Source organism: Galeopterus variegatus, unplaced genomic scaffold (assembly GCF_000696425.1).
Source record: "Galeopterus variegatus unplaced genomic scaffold, G_variegatus-3.0.2 Scaffold5566, whole genome shotgun sequence".
NCBI classification, from domain to species: Eukaryota; Metazoa; Chordata; class Mammalia; order Dermoptera; family Cynocephalidae; genus Galeopterus; species Galeopterus variegatus.
In genome coordinates this window covers 51,342-76,048 of record NW_007731677.1, presented here as the reverse complement: position 1 = coordinate 76,048, position 24,707 = coordinate 51,342, and the positions used below count along the sequence as shown (strand labels likewise).

At 42.3% G+C, this 24,707-nt stretch overlaps 1 protein-coding gene across 1 annotated transcript in view; it reads right to left on the bottom strand.

The window, feature by feature from the left end:
- RNF185 (ring finger protein 185) overlaps nt 1-21,736 on the bottom strand; it is a 33,849-nt gene extending 12,113 nt beyond the window's left edge. Inside the window, exons 1-4 of the mRNA XM_008589646.1 lie at nt 21,649-21,736; nt 4,833-5,056; nt 2,419-2,437; nt 594-706 (exon numbers count right to left, since the gene is read on the bottom strand). Coding sequence (XP_008587868.1) covers nt 594-706; nt 2,419-2,437; nt 4,833-5,008 — 308 coding nt within the window. The 5' untranslated portion in view covers nt 5,009-5,056; nt 21,649-21,736. The remainder of the gene's footprint in view (nt 1-593; nt 707-2,418; nt 2,438-4,832; nt 5,057-21,648) is intronic.
- Between the last annotated feature and the right edge of the window lie 2,971 nt (nt 21,737-24,707).

Sequence of the window (24,707 nt, the reverse complement as noted above, 5' to 3'; positions counted from 1 at the left end):
GGGGGGGGCCGGTCAAAAAAAAAAAAAAAAAAAAAAAAAAATCCAGTGTGTCTGATGTACAGAGTATGCTGAGGTGGGGTGGGAGAAGGTAAGAGACACTTCTGGAGAAGGTGGAAGCACTAGACCATGAAGGGCTCTCAATACGTGTGTTTGTGGAATGCTGGACCCACCCGTACCTCCATTTCTAGAAATCCCAACCTCCACAAATCCACCCAGACTCTACCATCTCCCCCATACTTTACACATTATGGCTGCAGCAACCCTGCTCCCTAGAGAATCTCCTGCTGTACATCCTGCTTTCCAGGCTGCAGGAAGTGCTCTTTCACAGCACTTTGCACACTTGCAATAGTGATGGCATGTGCACTGCTGGGGCCCCGGGCCCAACACACTGTCTGCTCATCTGTAGATGACACTCAGTGGGTACCTGTATTACAGCCCAGCAAGTGGCAACTTGGCTCCCATCCCCTCCTGGCTGACTCCCATCTGGAACAGACTGCCTCAGAGCCGAGGGATCATCAAGCACTAAGTAAAGGGTGGGATAGGGAACACTGAACGGAAGTGAATTTACATCCAGGGGGAGAAAAAGTCCTCACCTGGGGTCCTGCTGCCCAGTGCTGCCCCGGCCGTAGAGTGGGATGACCTTGTCTCGGCTGATGCCGGCTTTGCAAACTGGGCATACCTGTCTGTTAGGTCTGGTCTCCAACCACTGCAAGCAGGACAGAAAAATGCATGAATGGCCCAAGGCCCACCACAGGTAGTCAGTCAGAGCCAGGAAGAGAACAACTGGGGTGAGGCTCAAACTGGGAAAACACCAGCATGAGCAGGGAACACCTCAAGAAACCTGATTTTGTGGTTCTTGTTCCTAGCACTCAATAAATATTTACTAGTGGTGAAATCAAAATTGCCTTTAAATACCATTGTAATTAAACAGACTTTTTCATGCTTTGTTTCTCTCTAGGGTCTCCTAGCAATATGGCAGGAAGGAACTGCAAGCCTGGGGCTGTCAAGGGGTCAGACATACCCAGCCTCAGTTTAGGCTGTTGGTGTGGGTATAACAAACTTTAAATCTCCACCTTCCCTGAAGGATCAATTGTATCATCCTGTCAGTCATATTTTTCTTTCTGTGATTTCTCATTGTTATAGCATTTCCTCAACAACCGTGTATCCCAGACAACAGCATCTGGACATAAGCCGATCATTTTCTGGCAACTTACTATGTGTTAAAGGATACATTTTGCTCATTATCTAAATTTGCCTAAGGTATTTTATGTACTTTCATTGATTTTTGCATTCAACTATTTCTTTCAATATCAAAAAAACCCCCAGAATCCTGTTTTTGGTTTCCCAGGCCCTCTCACTGGTTACATTAAAAACATCTTGCTTAATTTTCTTAAAAACAAAATAAAAATGACAAAAACACATTACCTGTAGTGTCTTTATAATAGTTTTATATGCATATTTTCCCAATATTTATTTTAGAACATAAATTGCATCTTAAGACCCAATGATATGAGGTTTATTATATAAATGTGAACCTACGACTTCAGGGCTGAGGAGACAGCAGCATTCAATGATTTTGTATCCAACTTTATCTTACTGTCAATGGCTCCAAAACTTACATACATTATGTACATGTTATGTACATGCTCTTCATAAATTCATAGCCCACGTGTTCCACCAGGTTCTGCGGGGTCAGAATGTGCAGCCCTGTGTACCCCCCACCCACCTTCTTCCATCTAGATTCTCAGGCTGTAGCAGTCTAGAACTCCTATCCTCCCCTCACATTCCTAAAACCATCCATGAGTGTCGTGCTCTAGTGCTGACAACCATGGAGACTGTCAGCTCGTAGTGATTATTCAGTTGTGAATGCCAGTTGTGAATGCCAAGCCCAACTCTGTCTCACAAGCAGGTGCCTGGATCTTGGTGAATACTAACTTGTTCTTATTATAAGCTAAGGCTGGGAAAACAGATTTTTTTCCCCTCACAAAAGCTCTCTGGTGATACCAGAAAACGTTTCCCCTTCGTAATATTTTTGAGACTGTCAAGGGTAGAGGGGACAATTGATATAATAGGAGGCACTTTTTATAGAGGCAGAATCTAAAAAATAAAAAAGATCTAACATACTATCAAATCCAACCCAATTTACAAATGAGAAATTGAGACCCAGAGAAGTGGTGTCCTGCCAAGACCACAAAGGTCATCAGTGGCAGAGTTAGGACCATCCCAGGTACCACACTGACTCCTAATTTCATCAAATGCCTGTCAGCCGACAGGTGTGTAAAGAGGGCTAGGGGGCAAGCAAGCAAATGAGCCCACAAGCAGGGGAGATTGCAGCTTCTGACAGCAGTCTCCTGAGACTGGGGCTGTCTTGTGCAACCACAGCTGATGAAAGACAAAGTAAAATGAAATGCATCTTACCTGATGTAAACATGGCCAACTGCCAGAGTCCCCAGGGCAACCAGTCATCAAGGAGAAAGAGAAAGGGGGAAAGGAAGAAAAATGCTTTCATTAGCATAAACATTTGATGGGTGAGGTAGGAGCAGCAGAATGGGAAAATAGGAGAAAACTGTGGGGCACTGCAACCCCACTGAGGGTGGGAATACTGGTATCAGAAATTAGAAACGACTGGCCTAAAATCACAGGAAAAATGAAACAATCATGACAAGACCTGAGTCTCTGCCCCTGGAATCCCACTACTATGTGAAGAATCCCCAGGACCCAGACCACCCAGATCCAGCTTCTCTACCAGTTAACCTTTGAAAGGTTTTAGCCTCTGAAGGAATCCAATAAAAGCTTAGGACCCTCTGTGCAGTAAAATCCATACATGCATGCACCCACATACTATTTTACACTCAATTTCAGTGGGTTCATAGATAGTCCAGATTCAGTTTAACAAAATCTTCAGGCTGTCCTCAGCCTTGAGAGCTCCACTGGTAAAAAGTAGCTTAAAAGCTCAGGTATGGGGCCAGCCTGTGGCTCACTCTGGAGAGTGTGGGGCCATGGGTTTGGATCCCATATAGGGATGGTCGGTTAGCTCATTGGGTGAGCATGGTGCTGACAACACCAAGTCAAGGGTTAAGATCCCCTTACTGGTCATCTTTGAGGAAAAAAAAAAAGTTCAGGTATACACTAAAAACATCTTTAAGTAGTGGAAAGGATGGGCATGCTACCTGGCAGAAAGGGCTACTACCTTCACCTTAGAGTTGCTGCCCGATCTCTAATTTTTCAAATGAGGAAACCAAGGCTCAGAAACACAAAACAACCTGCCACAGGAAACTATAAACTATAGAGGATAGTTCCTTTCCCAATTCCTGAACCACAGTTTAGCTTCACAAACCAGATATGCAACCTTCCTGGACCTAACAGATCTGATTCAAACATTAACCTTGCAATGCAATTCTAAACTGAGCAGAGAGCACCCCAAATCATGGCAGATCTCTACTGGCAACTTCCTTCACAGGCTGCGAGGGAGAAATGGAGGTGACTGAATAACCCTCAGAGGAAAGTTCAGGGTTATAACAATGATGGTGATTCCTCCCATTTATCAAGCAATTACTGTGTGCCAGTCTGTGGCTGAATACTTTTCATTTGTTAATGCCACTGGAAGCACAATTATCTCCATTTTACAGATGAAGAAACTGAAGACAAGCTAGCAGATTTGCTCAGGGACACACTATCCAAACTGGAAACATCTGTTTCATTTTAGAGTCTGTGTTTTTTCCAACAGTACCTTGCCTCTTAATTTTTATTTCTCTCATTTCAAGTCCTAGTTTTATGATATCCTGAAGTATCTCCGATTTCTAAGAAAAGGCTGATCACAATAGTTTCCACATAAAACAATGATCAGGGCAAGATCCTCAAGAACAAAAATCTCTGCCCCATTCTATTCATTCACCAATAAATTTCTTTTACACTGTTGCCAACTTAAACTCTCATAAATATTGCTTGAATGATTCTTTCTTCACACCATTTCCCTGCTTATTCATTAGCTTAATGTCCTTTCAGTCAAATCTGGGTTTGATAACCTGGCCCAAACCTCCCATAACCAGTCTTGTTCTCTAACACTCCCAACCCCATCCAAGGTGCTGTGGGAGGTACACAGTGGCCTTGGGGTCTCAGATGAACCAAACAGTGCACATTCCTGTCCCTAGAAATTGCCTGCCTTGGTGTAACCCTTCACCTTACCTGGCATTCTCACCCCTCTGCTTACTCAAATCACCCTTCAAAGTTCAGCTCAAAGTCTGAGAAAACAGCAAAACTCAATATTCACCCAGGTTCTCAGAGCCAGGAGAGGCTTCTGTAACCATCAAGGCTGGAATGGCTAGGGCCTCTGCCACTTCATTTTGATATGTATACACATACATAAAATATATTAACAATTATTATTATGGTCATAGCTAACACAATATTCACTACATGCTACATACTCTTCTAAGACTTTTACATATTTTGAGTCATTTAATGCTCACAAACAACCCTGAAATATGAGGCAGAGTGTGTGTCAGCACCTTGCACAAGGTCATCCAGTAGGGAAGTGGCAAGAGTCAAGATTCTGAAGGACTAAGTCTGGCTCCACAGTCCTTACTCATAACCACTATACTATACTGACCTAGGCTCAGCACAGCAAGTGGCAGGTAGTAAGTGCTCACTAAATGGTGAGTGTTATTACTTTAGAGATGGGAGAAGGAGCCCCGGATGGAGATAGGATTTGCCCACAGTCACCAGCTCATCAGGAGCAGAGGTGGGATGGGAACCCAGGTCTCCTGTCCCTTTCAAGACCACAGGCTTTCCAAACTTGCAGTATGTCCTCTGGCAGCAGCAGGCACACTGACCAGAAGAGGTGACCGCAGAGGCTGATGACGGCGTCCTTGGCTGTGTCCAGGCAGATATTACACTCGAAGGTGCTGTCCTGCCCTCCACTCTCGCCAGCACCATTGCTGCTTCCACTGGGCCCCCCTGCACTGGAGTTCTCAGGGGATGCAGAGGCTGAGGGCCCTTTGCTTGCCATCCTTGGCTGTCAGCAAAGCTCTGAGTGAAGATTCTCCCCAGGGAAATCCTGAAAGGCAGAGAGACCTTGATTGCCCATTTCTGCAGCCTATTCCCCCTGGCTTCCATGCCAATACCCCCACCTTCTCTCAGCTCCAGAAGCTGATTATGACTGAACCGCTGAGCAAACTTCTCAAGGGTCTTTAGAGGATGATAGTCATGGGTCACTACCCAAAGAGCAAGGACTCAGAAACTTACCATGAACATGGCCCAGAACATATCACACAAAAATACAAAACAGCCTCCAGGTGGTTCTACACAGAAACTGGGACCCTGTCTCATTTGTCCTTACATTCTCCCACGATAACCAACCCAGATTGATAAATACATGCTCAATTAAGTTGAACATTCAGACTGTCTTCTAACTTTGGACAGCCTCTATAGTCTTCCACACTACAATCTTTTTCATTCCCCTTTCTGCCATGTTGGAATACTACTTACCTTATTTTGTCTAAATCAACTTTTTAGCCTCAATACATTTAAAGAGGAGGCTTATGCACTGCTGTAAATGGAAAACCCATATTACTTACCATAAGTGAAAGATAAATATAGAGGTAATGAAGGAAAAGCTGTTTATCATCATATCACCTGGCACACACACACCATGTTTCAGGCAATCTTGATCTGGTCCAATCACTTTAGGAAACTGAAGCCTGAGTTGCCCTGGCTATCTCACTAATGTGAAGCTGAGGCAGGGACTCATTACACCCCTTTTGCTTCAAACCACCACACCACCACAGACCAGGCTGGCCACCAAAACAGACCATCACTGACTACCACTTTCAAGTCAACGAACCCAGCAGGAAGAACAAGGAGGAGGATAAGACCAACACCAAGGGATACCCAGAAATTCTGGGTGCATCCGCACATTAAGACTCTTTCAGGAGACTGAAAAGTCAACGAACCCAGCAGGAAGAACAAGGAGGAGGATAAGACCAACACCAAGGGATACCCAAAAATTCTGGGTGCATCCGCACATTAAGAATCTTTCAGGAGACTGACCTGACCACCTTCAGCATCTCAGAAATCCTAAGTAGGAAATGTTGGCTGGATACCACACTAAGAGAACTGGAGGCATGGATGCTGGCCTTAGTTGAGCCACCAGCTTACTATGTGGTTTTGGGAACATCCCTTCCCCTCTCCTGGCCATAGTTTTCACATCTGTAAAATGAGGCATTGGACTACATGGTCTCCTAGGTGACCCATTCCAGCCCTTAGACAGTGCCGCTCCAGGTCGTCTCACCCACTGTCTCCAAAGCAGGCAGCCCCTCCACAAGTCTAGAACTCACCACTGAAGCACCAGAAGACCACCTTGATTTCAGCTTCCAAGGTACAAGGAGATAAAGACCAAAAAGCTGCAGTCTTCCCAAACCAAGAAGCCTGCCTTCCTTCACACGGTGGGCTCACAGCTCTGGGCTCATGGGCATCCCTCACGACAGCAGCTCAGTGATTTGAGCACAGAGAGGAGGCCAGCTTGCTGCCACTTTTTCACTCAGTTACATCATTTTACATAATGTCCCAGAAGGGCAGCAGGCTGTTGGCAGCACCAGTGCCTTGCTGGCCTCAACTCTGAGAACTTCCTCTGACCCAGTGCTTCCTCCTTTCCATACATATCTGCTCCCTTCGTCTTAGGACACGGGCTGCTTTTGAGGGCCACATTATAGCCTTTTCTCATCACTCTAGTTCAAGTATCCTAAGTATCTGAACTACATGCATTTGTTTTAAAAAATTTATCTTTTAAAATTAAGAACTATGTATACAGATGTGGAAAGACAACTATAAAGTCAGGTTCACTGATCAACCTCAACAACAGCCTCCTGATGTGATGCAATAGGAAGTACATGGCATCACCAATGAAGCATTTTTGTCTTAAAACATAGACTCCATCCAAGCCTTTAAAATTTATTACTAGTTATTCATATTACAGAAAATATGAAGGATAGATGCATGTATTAAACAACTCCACGAGGATGTAATCAGCCAAACCCTGAATGTGGGACTTTCTAAAGGACAAATAACCCAAGTTCTCTAAAAAATAAACAGCATGGGAGGGGTTGAGAGTTACAGATTGAGATATGTGACATACTAACTACTTGCCGTGTGTGGCTCTCACTGGAACCAGATTCAAACAAATCAATTGAGAAAACACTTTGTGACATGACTGACAAAAACTGGATTTAGTCTGGGTATTAGCTGATATAAAGGAATTATTGTTAATTTTGTTGGGTATGATAATGGTACAGTAGTTTCCCCTTATCTGCAGTTTCACTTTCCATGGCTTCATGGCTTCAGTTACCCACAGTCAACCATGCTCCAAAAATATTAAATGGAAAATTCCAGAAATAAATAAATAAATGAATCTTATGAATTATTTTTGGTGGCTGGCTGGCAAGGGGATCCAAACCCTTGACCTTGGTATTACCAGCACCACGCTCTAACCAAGTGAGCTAATCAGCTGGCCCTTAAATGTTAAATTGTGTGTTGTTCTAAGTAGTGTGATGAAATCCTGCACCATCTGCCCTAGATGTGAATCATCGTTTTGCCCAGCGTATTCACACTGTATACACTACCTGCCCGTTAGTCATCAACGCTGTCTGCTCCTGACATCCAGCATTGACATTGTGATGGTTCAGTGACTGAGGATCACCCAAAGCCTCCTTCTGATGTATCGTAAGATCCACAGTAGCCTAAAGCCACACCACAATGCCTATGTCATTCTCCTTCCTCACTTCATCTCATCACATAGGCATTTTATCATCTCACCATAATCACAAGACAGATGAGTACAGAAAGATATTTTGAGAGGGAGACCACATTCACTCAACTTTTATTACATTATATTGTTATAATTATATAGTTTATTGTTAGTTATTATTGTTAATCTCTTACTGTACCTAATTTATAAATTAAACTTTTTCATAAGTATGTATATACAGGAAAAAGCATAATATATATAGGTTTCAGGCATCCCCTGGGGGTCCTGGGATGCATCCCCTGCAGATAAGGGGATATTGTAAGTATTCTTTTAAAATTCTCATCTGCTAGAGATACATACTTAAGTATTTATCAGCACCACACTCTCCCGAGTGAGCCACCGGGCCGGCCCTCATACTTAAGTATTTATGAAAGAATAATAAGATGTTTGGGATGTGCTTTAAAGTACTTAAGAGGGAAAAAATGAAAGGGGAAAGAAAAGATGAAACAAAAACAAGGAAGTTAGTTGTTGGAGCTGGATGATAAATGGGGGTACTAGTTTATTTCTGTTTGTGTGTCTGAGAATTTCCATAATATAAGATACTTTAAAAAAAGGTCAGGTTGCTGAAGAGTATGTATATTAACTTATTTGGGTAAAAACAAAGCATGTAAGTGGGTACAATGTATGTTGCATTTGTTACAATAATGAATACAAATATTACAAAATGTCCTTTAAAATGTGGAAGAATGGGGCCGGCCCCTGGCTCACTCGGTAGAGTGCGGTGCTGATAACACCAAGGCCCCGGGTTCGGATCCCATATAGGGATGGCCGGTTCGCTCACTGGCTGAGCGTGGTGCTGACAACACCAAGTCAAGGGTTAAGATCCCCTTACATAAATAAATAAATAAAAATAAATAAAAATGTGGAAGAATGGGGCCGGCCCCTGGCTCACACGGTAGAGTGCGGTGCTGATAACACCAAGGCCCCGGGTTCGGATCCCATATAGGGATGGCCGGTTCGCTCACTGGCTGAGCGTGGTGCTGACAACACCAAGTCAAGGGTTAAGATCCCCTTGCCGGTCATCTTTTAAAATAAATAAATAAATAAATAAATAAAAATAAATAAAATAAAATGTGGAAGAATAAACCAAACTATTAAAGGTGATTATCTCTGTATTGGTAGGGGCTTAAGAGTAATGACATAATTTCTAAGTCTTCCAAGTTTACAAAACTGACATTTTTACATGCTTTACTTTTGAAATCAGACAAAAGAGTAACAGTACACTTGAAAAAATTTGCTCCAATGTTCCAGTTTTCCCCAATCCTGAGAAGCTGAGTTCAAGTCTTGACACTACCACTGACTACTGTCCACATGGTCCTGGTAGATACCCTGATGGCTTGAGTTTCTTTTCTCACCTGAAAAGTGAGGGTATCATGTCTCTTACTGAGGTGGCCCTTTCAGATAACACAGTGACCTGGAGGGCCTACCAAGGTAGGAGAAATCCCGGGACCCAAGAAGGCTCTGCACAGCCTGTACTACACATAGGCATAAGGGGACAACCAGGGTCAAACTAGGTGTCAGGGTGGGAAAGGTCAGGGGACAGTAACAGGTCAGCTTAGAATTTGTAGGGAGTGGCAGCCTTCAGCAGGCCAGGCATTGGGAAAGGCTTACATGTCCCAATTCTAGGCAGTCTACATCACTTTCATTCTAATTCTTACTAGACTAACCACATGGTCCCTACCTGGGCTCTAGAGCCTCATTCTAGTAGGCATTCAAATATTTGCTGAGTGAATGGGTGCTGGCACACATGACTGGTTTTGGTCACCTCCCAGGCCAGCTACTCATGAACCTTTCTTTGCAACATATCCTGGGCCCACCCCTGGAGCCTCCTCTCCTCACCTCCTCCCTCTCTCAACACACAGGAACCTCACCACACCAGGGTGGCATGACAGAGATGAGCAGCCTCTTCTGGGGACTACACTGAGCACCTGCTGAACAAAAGAATGTTGCTACAGCTTCATCATCCCAGCAGGACTGGTATAGTGGCCCAGAGAATAGAGGGCCCTGGTCGGTTGAGAACAAGACAGAGTAAAAGGGAAACAGACCCTGAGCATACCTGGGCTGCCATCTTGCTAAAATCTCTTCTGATCCCTGTAGGGCCTATGAACTGTGACCTGACCACATAGCGACCTTGTTGTGGCTGGTTCTGAGCCCTTGTCCCTACTCTGACCATTCTTTACTCCTAACCTGAATCCACTTTCTAGTTTTCAAAGCCTATTCACATCTATCACTGCTTCTGATCCTCACCCCATTTTACAGATGAGGACATCAAGATAGGGAAGTTAGAGGACTTTGCTAAGGCCAGGCCGTCATACAGTGCCAGATTCAAACTTTCCAACACAACATGAGCACTCCTTCCACTCTTATATGTTAACCCATTAACGTGCAGCTTTACAAAATTAAATACCTGGTCTTTGTTTTCCTCAAGTTCATTGTGCAATGTTGTAACTTTTGTGTTCCTTTAAGTGAGTGCAGAGCAAACTCATCACTCATCCATTCACTCATTTAACCAACAGTTCTCTAGTGCCAATTACATTTCAGGTCTGGTGCTACCAACTGTAGAGAGGTCACAAAGAAGACCAAGACCAGCTTGAGGCCCTGGAGTCTAGTACAGAAGCTAAGGAAGGCACATGAACAATTATAAGAATTCTTAACAAGGGGCTCCATCAAACTCACCTGTTTTGTCTGTTTTTAGTAAACAAGGCAGCCCCCCTCCCCCTAGGACCTGGTTCCCAGACACCTTCAGTGTTTTAAATAGGATCTGGATCAGGGCTAATCATCTCTATTTTCTTAATGTGTCCCCCACTTCTACCCTAGATGACTGAACAGTTTTGGAAACCCCGCTCTAGAAGAGGAGAGAACTCTATCAAAAGCACAAAGCAATACCAGTACAACACAGTGTTTGAGTGGGATAATAACCTCAGGGCTTGTCTTTACAACCACCAGCTACAATAAACAGGAACTACACAGAGGTCAGATAAACTCGGGGGGTGGGTGACAAGTCTGCTGAGATCTCAGACCAGCCAGCACTCGGTCCATCTGGAACACAGCTAATGATTTAAGAAACAAGTTCATACCTACTTATGAAAAACATTCCTAAATTTGAGATGTTCAGGGTGACACATGTGGTGATGGGACTAAAGCAGATTTGCAATACTTAACAATCCCTTAGGAATGCAGAGCCTGGCAACCGAAGTTAACTGACCTAGATCCTGACTCCTACTACCTTCCCAGAGCTGGCCTTTGGTCCACTTGCCCTGGCCCACATCACAGGAACTGAGTAAGTGAGAGAACCCAAGAGTTGAATATCCCTGCAGGAACAACCAGGGAACTCCATCTCATGAGGAAATCTCTTGGTAGCATTCTTGAGTTAAGTTCTAAGGCTCTAAGAACCATAGGAATTCATAATCTGACTTCTCTGCCCCTTTAACTCTAAGAATTCCTGGACCAGGGTGTACAGAAGCACCTAGAAATGTTAATCTTAATTATGAAGATTCCAAATTTGGGTGATAAATAACTGGCATGATCCCAGCAGAGGTCTTGATCCTGTGGGCATATGCTTATTCAAGTAGAAGCTTTCGGTCAAGAACCTTGGCATGCCTGAGGTTGTCTGTGCTGCTCATTAGGCTGCTGATGAATCACATGTAGGCAGAGATGGGATCTGCATTCCAAGAATGTCTACATCACACTCGACAGAAGGTTGGAGTGGGAAGAAATCTGAGTAAGTTGATTGGGTCTTGGAACATAGAAACCAGTTCTAAAATTTTAGAGTCTAAATGGTGCTTAGGTCCCTAGGCTAGCCCGCTGAGACCTCAAATATAGGATCAAGGGCATGAATAGCTTTTCAGGTCCAGAAGGACACAGAAGGCTGAGAGGATTGGCCTCTTTTCCCTGGGGCTATACTGGTCCTTTTCTCTGGTACACTCTAATCTCCCTGTCTATTCAACCAACCCCCCTTCTACCTTCAAAGATTTATTAAAGATCCTATTATCTGCCAGGCATTGAAGATACAGGGATAAAAGGTTTCAGTCTAAACATGGATACTGACAAGTAAACCATCAAGGCAACCCAGTGTAGTGGGCACTGACAGAGGTATGTACATAGTGTGTGAGGGCAGGGAATGCTGGGGAGGATGTGATCAGAGCAGACAGGACAAGTGGACAATTCACCATGCTGAGTTCAGTGTAGCTGGAGCCCTGGGCACATACAGGGATGGTAAGGCAACAAATGTGGGGACTGAGGCAGAAGGAAAGGCCTTAGAGTCCTAGTGGCCTTCAGTGCTGGCCTGCGTGGCTCACACTCCCTACTCAGGCACCTAACCCAGACCCACCTAACCTTCCAAAGGGCTCCATAATTTTAATGTCTGTTTCTCTCCTCATCCAGTTCCCATTCCCTGGCTAAGTAAACTGGCACATCCACAGTACAGATTACACAGCTACTAAAAATGGTGCTTCCACAGAGATTTTGCTTACATGGAAATTTAATTACATGATATAATGTTAAGTGAAAAAAGCAGGATGCACAAAATAGTGTACAGAATTGAACATACTATACAATATCAATAGGTTAAAAATATAATAGAAAAAAAAAAGGCCAAAAATATTAACTGCAGTGGTCTCTGGACAATGGAACAATGGACAAATTTCGTGTACAGAATTGAACATACTATACAATATCAATAGGTTAAAAATATAATAGAAAAAAAAAAAGGCCAAAAATATTAACTGCAGTGGTCTCTGGACAATGGAACAATGGACAAATTTCTTCTTCTTCTTTTTTTTTTAAAAGATGACCAGTAAGGGGATCTTAACCCTTGGTCTGGTGTTGTCAACACCATGCTCAACCAGTGAGCGAACCAGCCATCCCTATATAGGATCCGAACCTGTGGCCTTGATGTTATCAGCACCGCACTATCCCGAGTGATGAGCCACAGGCAGGCCCTATAATGGACAGATTTCTTAAGCTTTTTTTTTTTTTTCCCCACACTTACCTGTACATTCCACTTTTCCATAATGATTATTGTGATAATACCCAGAAGAAATAAGGAAAAATTTTAAAGGTCCCATACCTTCAGATTTCAACAGAGCAAAAAGAAAGCAATCTGATTAAGAAAATTAACACTAAGGTGTGAATAATCTTAATATAAAAATCCTCTCAGAAGTTTTAGAATTTTAAAATTTCATCGATTTTGAAAATAAGAAACACATTCACATGACTCAAAATTCAAAAGGTAAAAAAAGGATATAGGCTGAAAAGTCTCTCTCCCATCCTGGAACCCAGTTGCTCTGTTCCTCACCTTGGAGACAAATGTTACTAGATTATATCTTTAGGATAAATCCTAGAAGTAGAACTGCAGGGTCAAAGGGTATCTATATTTGTAACTTTGATAGATAGTGCCAAACATCCTCCAGAAGGGATGTGCCAATTTATATTCGCATGAGAAATACATAAGAGTCCTTAACATTGACATGTATGTTTTCAAAAAAGAATGTATGCTAAGTCAAATGAGAAATGTAGTGTAGTTATGGTACTCTGGAAAGATATTTTAAATTCACTAATTCATTTACTAATTGTTATTAAAACCCATTATGTTCCACACACTACACTAGGCCCTAGAGATACATCAATTTCCAAATGTAACATAAATATTTGAGTGGGGATTCTAGGGTCAGCTATTACTACTTTTTCATTTTCTTCCACTATTTCTGAATCCAAAGGGTGTTTTGCTCATTATTTTCAGTTTTAAGCTTCAATGATTTTTCTTAAAGATTACCAGGTTTCATTTTAAAAAGAGTGAAATGGATTTGGACTACCACTGGCACAACTTTTAAGGATCATCCAAGAGGCTGCCTTTTGTCAATCCTTAACCATCTTAAAATGTTCCTTAACTTTTTACGGACTTTTGTCTCTAAAAGATAGCATGGCACAGAGGAATCTGACAGCTTTGAGTTCAGATCTCGGCTCCATCACTTATCCTGTGACTTCAGACAAGCCATTTGCTCTCTGAGCCTTTGTTTTACTCATCTGTGAAAATGCAGCTATTACCTTCCTCACAAGATAGTTGTAAGAATTAAAGAGATAAAACAGTCAGGGGTTATCATGGCACATAGTTAAGTGCTCAAGAAATGTGAATCCCTCTCCCTTGTAAAGTCTCTCTCTTGAGTTCACTGAAGGCATACTGCTTTTTTATACTCCCCAGAGGGCTATGCAATAAGAAGGTACTTGGTTATTTTGCTGAATGAAGAATAATTTCCCTTTCTGAACGTGCGTCATTTCTTGAAAGCAGAGTGCAGGCGAGATATCAGAACTACGTATGTTTATGTGCTGAGAGGAAATACAGAATGCGATGTATTTAGTTCGATTCAGACAAAATCAGATTTCCCTAAAAGTGTTAAAACCAGGGGGCCCCTGTTACACGAGGGTATTTCAAAAAGTTCATGGAGGGCCGGCCCGGTGGCGCACTGCTACAGTGAGCCGCTTGGGAGCGCGGTGGCGCTCCCGCCGAGGGTTCGGATCCCACATACAGACTGGTTCCCGCTCACTGGCTGAGCGAGGTGTGGGAGCAACACCGAGGGTTGCGATCCCATTGCCGGTCCCGGTCCGGTACGGGCGCGACACTGAGGGTTGCGATCCGTTGCCGGACATGAAAAAAGACAAAAAGGAAAAAAAAAAAAAAAGTTCATGGAAAAATTCAATGAAAAGATAGTATGAATCTGTCCACGAATTTTTTGAAGACCCCTTGTATTTCCTATCACTGTGAATAACATCACCTAACATTCTGCTCAGCCATATACATGAATTATCTCATTTAATCTTCACAGCCTGCCTTGAGGTAAACACTACTATACAGCATCTCCTGGGATGTTAAATTAAGGCTCATAGTAGTTAGGTCACTTGCCCACGGCCACAGAGCCAGTCAGAGGTAAAGCTTCCCAATCCCAAGCCAATGTGCTTAACGCATGGTACTTTACTGATCTGTCCTTGTATAACTCCTCAAACTCAGACCCAGTTTCCAGGTGCCTTACTCAGCACAGGGCTAGGCACCTCAGGAACACCTCACAAATGTGTATGGGTTGACAGATCTGATGTCCAGGAGCTCTTAGAACTGTACAACTCAATATAAATCATCCTAGCCAAATAAAGTTGAGGAAAAGTATCCTATAAGAACAAAACGTGCTTCAGTGATTATGTTGTTCAGAAGTGGAAATGTTACATAACAGTTATAAGAGTCAGTATTTTTCTTTTTAAAGCATTGCCCCAAACTGTTAAACAAATGGGAAAAAAAAAAAAAAAAAAAATCAGGGATCTGCAACCAGGAAAAGATTCAAGTGTTTCAGGGCTGGCCTGTGACTCACTTGGGAGAGTGTGGTGCTGATAACACCAAGGCCACAGGTTCGGATGCCTATATAGGGATGGCCTGTTCGCTCATTTGGGAGACTGTGGTGCTGACAACACCAAGTCAAGGGTTAAGATCCCCTTATCGGTTATCTTTAAAAAATATATATATATATATATTTTTTTTTTCCCCAAGGGTTCCCAACCTGGTACCCGCCTCTATTAGGGATAACACTACTCACACAGAGGATCAATTATTCACTGAACTGCCTCCTGCCCACTCTAATGAGACACCTCCTGCGGCCAAAAGCACAGTGCCTGACAAGGAGTAAATGCTCAATCAATGCATGTGAATAAATGATGGGCATTTGCCAATTTCAACTCAAACCAATAGAGCTGAGGAAAATATTATAACAAAGAAAAGCTCTACAGACTGGACAGATCTCTGTCAAGGGCTACAGATTTCTAGAATAACACAGTGAAAGGAGTAATGTGGAGCCAAATGACTTAGTCTGAGGCTCAGCTCTGCCACTCACTAAGCCAATGTTCTCACCTGCAAATGGAGATAATTGTTCTTACCCTCTCTTTGTTATGAGAAAGTGTACAAAATAAGTGTTTTGCTTTTGTTTGCATATAGTCAGTGAAACCTCATTAATTCAGATGCTATAAAATCTCATTAATTCAGATTTTACCTGAGGTTGACCTAAAGACCTCTAAAATATTCTGAAGGTACAGTATAAAAACAAAATGAATAAGGCTGACAAAATTTAACCAGTTAAGGAGAAAACTTTCTAAGAGTTTAACAACACCCAGCATATACCTGACAAAACAATGATCTCACTTCTCCTTTCAATTGGAAATAGCAGTGTTTCCAACTGTAACACTAAGAAATAGCAGTGTTAAGAAAAATCAAGAAACTTTCTTAGGCTTTGCCCAGGATCCACTCCTGCATTCAGACAGCTGCCCAGCCTTAAACACCGCTGCCATGCCAACATCATGAGATGCTTCTGAAGAGCAATTAGGAGAGTATATATTAAATAGTCAGGTACTATAGAGACTACCATGGGAATCAAACTGGTGACTGGTCCCAGGGTAAAATGGACAGCTAATACATTAAGCCATTTCCACAGAAGCAGGCATGACCTGGCTCAATGACCACAGAAGTGCTGCTTCTAATCTCTGCATGTCCCTAGACCAGCTCAGGGACAAGGGCTAAACACTGAGGTGCTTTGCTCCCAATGACCAGTGAAATGTCATATCCAGCAGACGTGAAGAGGAAAGAAGTAGGATCATGACAGCCGGGCAACAATTAGGGCCACTTCTGAGAATCTTGATCCAGAAGCCACTTGGTCCCTACTTTAAAGACTACATTTTTAGGGCTGGCCCATGACTCGCTTGGGAGAGTGCAGTGCTGATAACACCAAGGCCATGGGTTCGGATCCCTATATAGGGATGGCCGGTTAACTCACTTTGGAGAGCATGATGCTAACACCACCAAGTCAAGGGTTAAGATCCCCTTACTGATCCCCCTACTGGTCAAACCCTATATTTTTGGCAATGATTTCTTGGATAGGACACCAAAGGTACAGGTAACAAAAGAAAAAATAGACAAACTTGTGAAGCGCGGCGGCGCTCCCGCCGAGGGTTCGGATCCCACATACAGACCGGTTCCCGCTCACTGGCTGAGTGAGGGGCGGGCGCAGCACCGAGGGTTGCGATCCCGTTGCCGGTCCCGGTCCGGTACGCAACACTGAGGGTTGCGGTCCGTTGCCGGACACGAAAAAAGACAAAAAGGAAAAAAAAAAAAAAATGACAAACTGGATTTCATGAAAATTTAAAAATTTTGTGCATCAAAGATACTATCAACAGAGTAAAATGGCAACTGAAAGAATGGGAGGAAATATCTGCAAATCATATACCTGATAAGGGATTAATATTCAGAATATATAGCAAACTCCTAAAACTCAACAACAAAACAACCCAATTAAAAAAGTGGGCAAATTTGGGGCTGGCCTGTGGCTCACTCGGTAGAGTGCGGTGCTGATAACACCAAGGCCACGGGTTCGGATCCCGTATACGGATGGCTGGTTCGCTCACTACCTGAGCGTGGTGCTGACAACACCAAGTCAAGGGTTAAGATCCCCGTACCGGTCATCTTTAAAAAAAAAAAAAAAAAAAAAAAGTGGGCAAATGACTTGAACAGACATTTCTCCAAAGGAGATATACAAATGGCCAATAAACATGAGAAGGTGCTCAACACTGTTAGGAAAATGCAGATCAAAACTATGAGATACTACTTCATACCCATTAGGATGGCCACTATCAATAATATCAAATCGCCAGAAAATAACAAGTTTGACGAGAATGTAGAGAAATGGAACACTGTGCACTGTTGGTGGGAATGTAAAATGGTGCAGCTGCTGTGGAAAACCAAAAGGAGGTTCCTCGAAAAATTAAAAATAGCACTATCATAAGATCCAGCAATTCTACTTTTGGGTATGTATCCAAGGAATTGAAAGTAGGGGTCTCAGATATTTTTGCATCCATTTTCACAGCAGTATTATTCACAACAGCTAAAACATGGAAGCAATCTAGGTGTTCATTAACACAAATGAATAAAAAAATGTGCTATATACACACAATGGAATATTATTCAGCCTTTAAAAAGGAAGGAAATTCTACACAACTTGGATAAACCTGGAAGGTATTATGCTAAGTGAAATAAGCCAGTCACAAAAAAATATGACTGCACTTATATATGAGGTACTTAAAGCAGTCAAAACCATAGACAAAGTGGAATGGTGGTTGCCAGTGGCTACGTTAGGAGGGAGTAAGGACTTATTGTTTAATGAGTATAAAGTCTCAGTTTTGCAAAATGAAGAGTTCTGGAGATAAGTGGTGATATTTCCACAACAATATGAATATACTTAATACCACTGAAATGTACATTTAAAAATAGTTAAGACGATAAATTTTGTTATGCGTATTTTACCACAATGGAAAAAAACCCTACATTTCCATAAAAGGTCATATATTATGTAATTCCCTTATAGGAAATTATCTAAAATAGACAAATTCATAGACCTAGAAAGTGGATTAGAGGTTACCAGGAGCTGAAGGGAGGGGAGAATAGGGAATTATTGCTTAAAGGGTACACAGTTTCTGTTTGGGGTAATGAAAATGTTCTAGAATTAGATAATGTTGATGACTGAACAACCTTGTGAATATATTATAAACCAATGAGTTGTACACTTTAAAATAATGAATTTTACGGTATGTGAATTAAATCTAAAAATACAAATTTGAGAGACATTCTACAAAATAACTGGCCAGTTCTCTTCAAACATTTATTGTTATAAATGATCAAAAAAGACTGAGAAACTGTCCCGGATTGGAAGAGACTAAAGAGACTTGACAACTAAATGCAACTAGGATCCTGGACTTGGTCCTGGGACAGAAAAAGAACATAGTGGTACAAAAGGCAAAATTTAAACAAACTCTATAGATCAGTTAGTAATACTGTATCATTGTTAAATTTCTTGTTTAGATCATTTTAATATAGTTATGTAAAGTGCTAACATTAGGGGAAGTTAGGTGAAAGGTAAACAAAATTCATTGATTATTTTTGCAAGTTTTTTGTAAGTCTAAAATTACTTTAAAATAAAAAGTTAAAAAAGTGTACATGATGCAAGTCAGGGGGTGGCAAATTTCTTCTGTATAGGGCCATATAGTAAATGCTTTAGACTTTGTGGACCACGGTCTTTGTGGCAACTACTTAGCTCTACTGTTGTACCATTAAAGCAGCCAAAGACAATATGTAATAAGTGGGTGTGGCTGAAATGAACACTGAAATTTGACTCTCCTATAACTGACACATATCATGAAATGTTATTCTTCTTTTGATTTATTCTCCACCATTTAAAAATGTAAAAGCCATTCTTAGCCCACAGGCCATGCAAAAACAAGCCGCAGGGCCAGATTTGGTTCACAGGCTTTAGTATGCAGACCTCTGCTCTAGGTCAGAATTTGCCCCCCCCCCCTTCAATTAAAAAAAAAAAAGCCATTCTTAGCCTCCAGGCCATGCAAAAACAAGCCGCAGGGCCAGATTTGGTTCACAGGCTTTAGTATGCAGACCTCTGCTCTAGGTCAGAATTTGCCCCCCCCCCCTTCAATTAAAAAAAAAAAAAAAGGTTTCACATCAAACAAGTTTGGTAACACTAGATTAAACAAGTGACACAAGTTATTTTCCTTATAAAGCACATTTCTTCATTGCAGGACTTCACAGTGCCTTTAATACACAGAGAAGCTCCAAGAAAGGATAATGATATGTAGCTTTTCCCAAACTTATTTTTACCATCGAACACTTTTTCAGAGGCATCTTTTCAGATCAGTGGCCTGAAGAACACATTTATGAAAACACCAATTCAGGTACTCCTTCAGGAAATTTTCAGACTGAGTAGTTTTAAAACCTTGAAGTTAAGATCATTTTACCCAACACCTGGGATACCATCTGAATAAGCTTTTCACTTAAAAAAAAAAAAAAAAAATCTAAGGAAACACAAACAAGTAGGCAACACAGGCAGGAAGTTTTAGCTCAACCCAAACCTTTTGGGGCGGGGGGGGAGGTAGTTAGCAGAATCGGGTCAAAATATGGAATCTCTGCTCCACAAGACAACATAAGCATTCTTATGCATTCTAACAGCTGTTGAAAAAGTGATCTACTTAGAGTTTTGTAAAGCATAAAATAAGGAAATTTGATGTTTGATTAGAAAACTTAAAGATATGCTAGAAGCATCATCTGCAAACTACATGTAAGTGAGAATGAACTTGCAAGTCAAGTCCATAAGAGTACTGGTTTTATTAGCTGGATGGAAAGCTAGCCTACAGACTGCAAAAATTCTCTCACATCTATCTACACATTGCTGGAGAAGATTAAAGAGGGATTTACGTCCCAGGGAGGAGAAGGCTGGCCTGAACAAGGGGCCCTTCCAAATGAGATTCCTCAATTCTGTGCTCCAAAGAGTTCACTAGCTTCTCCTGGTCAAATACAAAGTCTTCAGAGGTGTTTCCAAGTTGTTCTAAGAAAATAAGCTCTTAACCAATGGGGTGAGACCCTGTTTACTTATTCATTCAACAAATATTTAAGGTGCTTCTATCAGATACTGGGTTATTCAAAAGTCCTTGGAAAGATGGATGGTTCATAGGACAACCAGGAAGAGATTACATAAAAGCAGACATGTTGGCCTTACTTACAGGAGATGTAGGCTGGACCCTGTTTACTTATTCATTCAACAAATATTTAAGGTGCTTCTATCAGATACTGGGTTATTCCAAAGTCCTTGGAAAGATGGATGGTTCATAGGACAACCAGGAAGAGATTACATAAAAGCAGACATGTTGGCCTTACTTACAGGAGATGTAGGCTGGGGGGATGGAGGTGTCAAGAAAAGAGAACAGAAAAAAGAAAAGTCACATTTACTTTGAGGGTGGAGTCAGCATCAGATTCAAAATAACTACTTAGAATCACAGACTTTCGAATTGGAAAGGACCTCCATCTAATACCTGTATACCTCCTTCGACCGGGAGGCTATCCATTCCATCGCTGGTCATCTCTGACGAGTCTTCCCTTAAGTAAAAACTTGTCTTCCTGTAGAATCCACCTATTAGTCTTAGTTCTGCCTCTTTCAGCCCCAAAGATGAAGTGGAAGCCCTCTTCGCCATACCAATTTTTTCAGTTTTTAAACACAGTTCTCTTCCAGTGCTCTCTTTTCTGGGCTAAACATGCCATTTCCTCCAAAGTTCCTGAACTGGCTGCAGCTGCCTCTAAGCGAAGAATGAACGTCTAGTATTCACAGCAGGAAAGCACTTAAGATCAATGAGCTTCAAACATCAGTATGTATAGGACCCCCCAAGGCATACTTCAAAACGCAGCTTTCCAGGTTCCTACCCAGATTCTAAACAGATGTCTTATTTGAGTTTCACACTGTAAAGCCCTCATTCCAGGGGATTTCAAAGCAGATGGTGTGAGAACCATACTGAGAAACACTGCCCCGTTTTACAAATGAGGCCCAGCACAGGGAAGGGATTTGACCCAGAACGCACAACTGTCTGTTGATAGTGAAAAGTGTCGAACCCAGTTCTCTTACTCTCAGCCCAACTCTGCTCACCACGCTCGGCCTCGGCCTCTCCACTCGGGGCAAACTCGTTAAATGCACTCGCACAAAAGAGAGGCGGCCCCGCACAGGGGACAGAACGGGAGTCAGGGTGAACCCTGATTGGAAAGGAAAGCTTCCCTTTCTCAAGGCCTCAGTTTACTCAATCTGTAATCATGGGACGGAAGACCACAATGTCTGCCGACCTCTGTTCTGGGCAGGAGGGCCTGGGGCAGGGTCGAGCTTGTGTCTGGACCCCTGGGCTCAGGTGTCGCAGCCCGTGAGCCCCAGGAAGGCGGAACCGGATCTCCCGCCCCCCAACACTGACTGCCGCTGCCACCTTCCTAGCCCCTCACGTACCTGCCTCCGAGCAGCTAACGCGGCCGAGGCCGTCCCAGCCTATCGGTCTGCCGGCCAGTCCTACTGTCCCGTCAGTCTCTTGGGCCGGACCTTCGACCCCTCCTACGCGGGCTCCATGTCACCTGACACGGAGCCACCCCTATAGGAGGGACTTCCGTCCCCAACCGGAAGAGGCTTGTCCTCTGCACTGTTTTCCGGCCCAGGCTCGGGGCTCTAAGGTTCCGCCTGCGGGCAGGAAGTTGAGGAACACATCGCTATTTAGCAGCTTTTCAAAGAGCCAGGGATTGGGGCTCCTGGAAGAAAATGCAGATTCCGGAAAGTACCATATAAGCTGGGAACACTTTGTTCACCAGAATGTAAGGGTAATGGTGGTAATGATGGGAACGTGTCAAAGGACACAGGCGCTAACTTGAGATACCCACTTTCAGCATCAAAATACATAATGATAGTAATAGAGTGCAATTAAATGAATAAAATAGTAATCCATGGGTCTTTACTGACATAAATAAAGTGAATAAATAAATGAGAAGGGAGACCCTTAGTAAAATGTCAATTAATAAACACGATGAGGTTAGAAAATCAATAATGAATGGTTAAACTAGAGAAACAGGTTAAACATCAGTAAAAGTGTCTCCCACAAATTACGTATTGATTATAAAAGGAAAATAGTAATTTTACAGAGATGTAACCTAGCAGAATCAAAGTGATCAAAGTTGACATCACCAGTAATGGGTCTAGTACAGATCATGTGCCTCCTGATAAGATGCACTGAGAAGGACACAACATCTTTTCTGTGGTTTCTGTCAAAAATGTGTAGCCCAAATCTCATGAGGAAGCGTCAAATAAACCCAAATCGAGGGACACTACAAAGTAACTGTCAGTTTCATGAAAAACAGAAGAGAGCTGAGGAAATGTTTCAGTTTAAAGGAAACTAAAGAGGCATGACAACAAAATGTGGTGTGTGATTCTAAATTGGATTGTGGACTGGGATGGTGGTGGTGGTGGTGGTGATGGAATAGCTGTAATTGACATATTGAGACAGGTAATAAAATTGAATATGGATTGTATATTAGCTGTTAATACATATTGTATCAAATTGCTTACTAATAGATGGTGGAGCAGCAATTTGGACCCAGGCAATCTTCTCTGGAGATCTTGACAGCCATGTTCACTGTTGCATTTATTCAACAAACATTTATTAAGTACCTACAATTATCCCAGGGACTGTTATGGGTTGGACCTGAATAAGGTGTAAACATAGTAGATGAAATAAACTCAAACATGAAATTCTTAGTCTGACAGCGTCTTCTCAGGTTACTGTGAACAGAAAGTAACACGGGAGATGTTTCCAGTCACACAAACCTGGATTTGAGTCCAGGCTATGAGAAAAAGAGAAACAGCCCCTGACTTCAAGGAGGAGGCCTGGCACTCACAAATAGATCCTAGTGTTCTCCTGTTGAACATAAAAATTTCACGGAACATCAACATCAATCAAGGCCACTCTAATCATGCCCAAACCCAGACAAAACATGAGCAAAAGATTGTCCAAACCACAAAAATGGCCATACATTTCCCTTTCCTGGTTCATATAGAAATTACAGCTTTAGCTTCAGTCTACTCTTCCCTCCTTCTAGGTAAGATATATCAAGATCCCACTCATAGACACATCCAATCAAAGCCCCTCTTCCATAAACCCTCCCCCAAATCATCTAACGCAAGCCCAAACAAGTCCTATACATCCTTTCTAACACTGTTACTGAGACGCCCCATTGTTCCTCATGGTTCACATCCCCACCCCCTCCACCCCCAACAAGTGAGAAGCCCAACTTGTTTAACCACAGGTGTGCTCTGATTTATTCCTACCTCAGAAAGTTGTGTGAGCATACTTGGAACGGGCTCAGCACAGAGTGAGCTTTCAATATACTTTTAAAAAGATTCCTGCTTGAGCTGCTACATCCTCTGAAAAAGTCACAGAGAATCATCATTAAAAGATATTGAAAAAAAGCCTGAAAATATATTGAAGCCATCTGCTTCAACTAAGATGAATCTGTTTATTATATTCCACCCTGCTCTTTTTATTGTATTCATAAGGCAGACTAAAAGAGAGAGTTCAACTTTTCCTTGGTTAGAAATGAGGTCATTCTCATGGTCTTTTCTGGACAGCAATAACCACATTCCTGAAACTTTAATATTAGGGAACCAGCACTGTTTATTTCTTCATGTTCTTGTTATTAAAAACTTTCCCAAGAAATAACAGAATTGGAACTACCAAACTTAGAAGCACTTCAGCTTCAAAAATATGTCAAGTAGGCCGGCCTGTGGCTCACTTGGTAGAGTGCGGTGCTGATAACACCAAGGCCGCAGGTTCGGGTCCTATATAGGGATGGCCGGTTTGCTCACTGGGTGAGCGTGATGCTGACAACACCAAGTCAGAGGTTAAGATCCCCTTACCGGTCATCTTTTAAAAAAAAAAAAAGACCAAGGCCACGTGTCACGTAATATCTTCTCTGCTTTCACGCACTGAGGTACTTATAGACTCTGGTAGCTCTGTTGGCGATGTTGGCATTTATCCTGCTAGGACACAACATAGATTTAATATTATTTGATGCCTACAACAAATTGTGCTGAGTAGAAAAATGTTCATTCCGGTGAGGAAGAATTAAAAATATAGATTTCTCCCTCTGCTTGCTTTGGACATCCCAAAAAAGATTCTCATTTTATTTATTTATTTATTTATTTATTTATTTATTTATTAATTAATTAATTAATTAATTTATTTATTTATTTATTTTTAAAAAGATGACCGGTAAGGGGATCTTAACCCTTGACGTGGTGTTGTCAGCACCACGCTCAGCCAGTGAGCGAACCGGCCATCCCTATATGGGATCCGAACCCTGGGCCTTGGTGTTATCAGCACCACACTCTCCCGAGTGAGCCACAGGCCAGCCCAGCATTCTCATTTTAATAGCCCTAACATTCCTCCTGCCTTTCTCTCCCTTTACTCCTCTAATAATTAATAATAATAATAATAGCAACTAATGAATGTAGCAATTATTGAA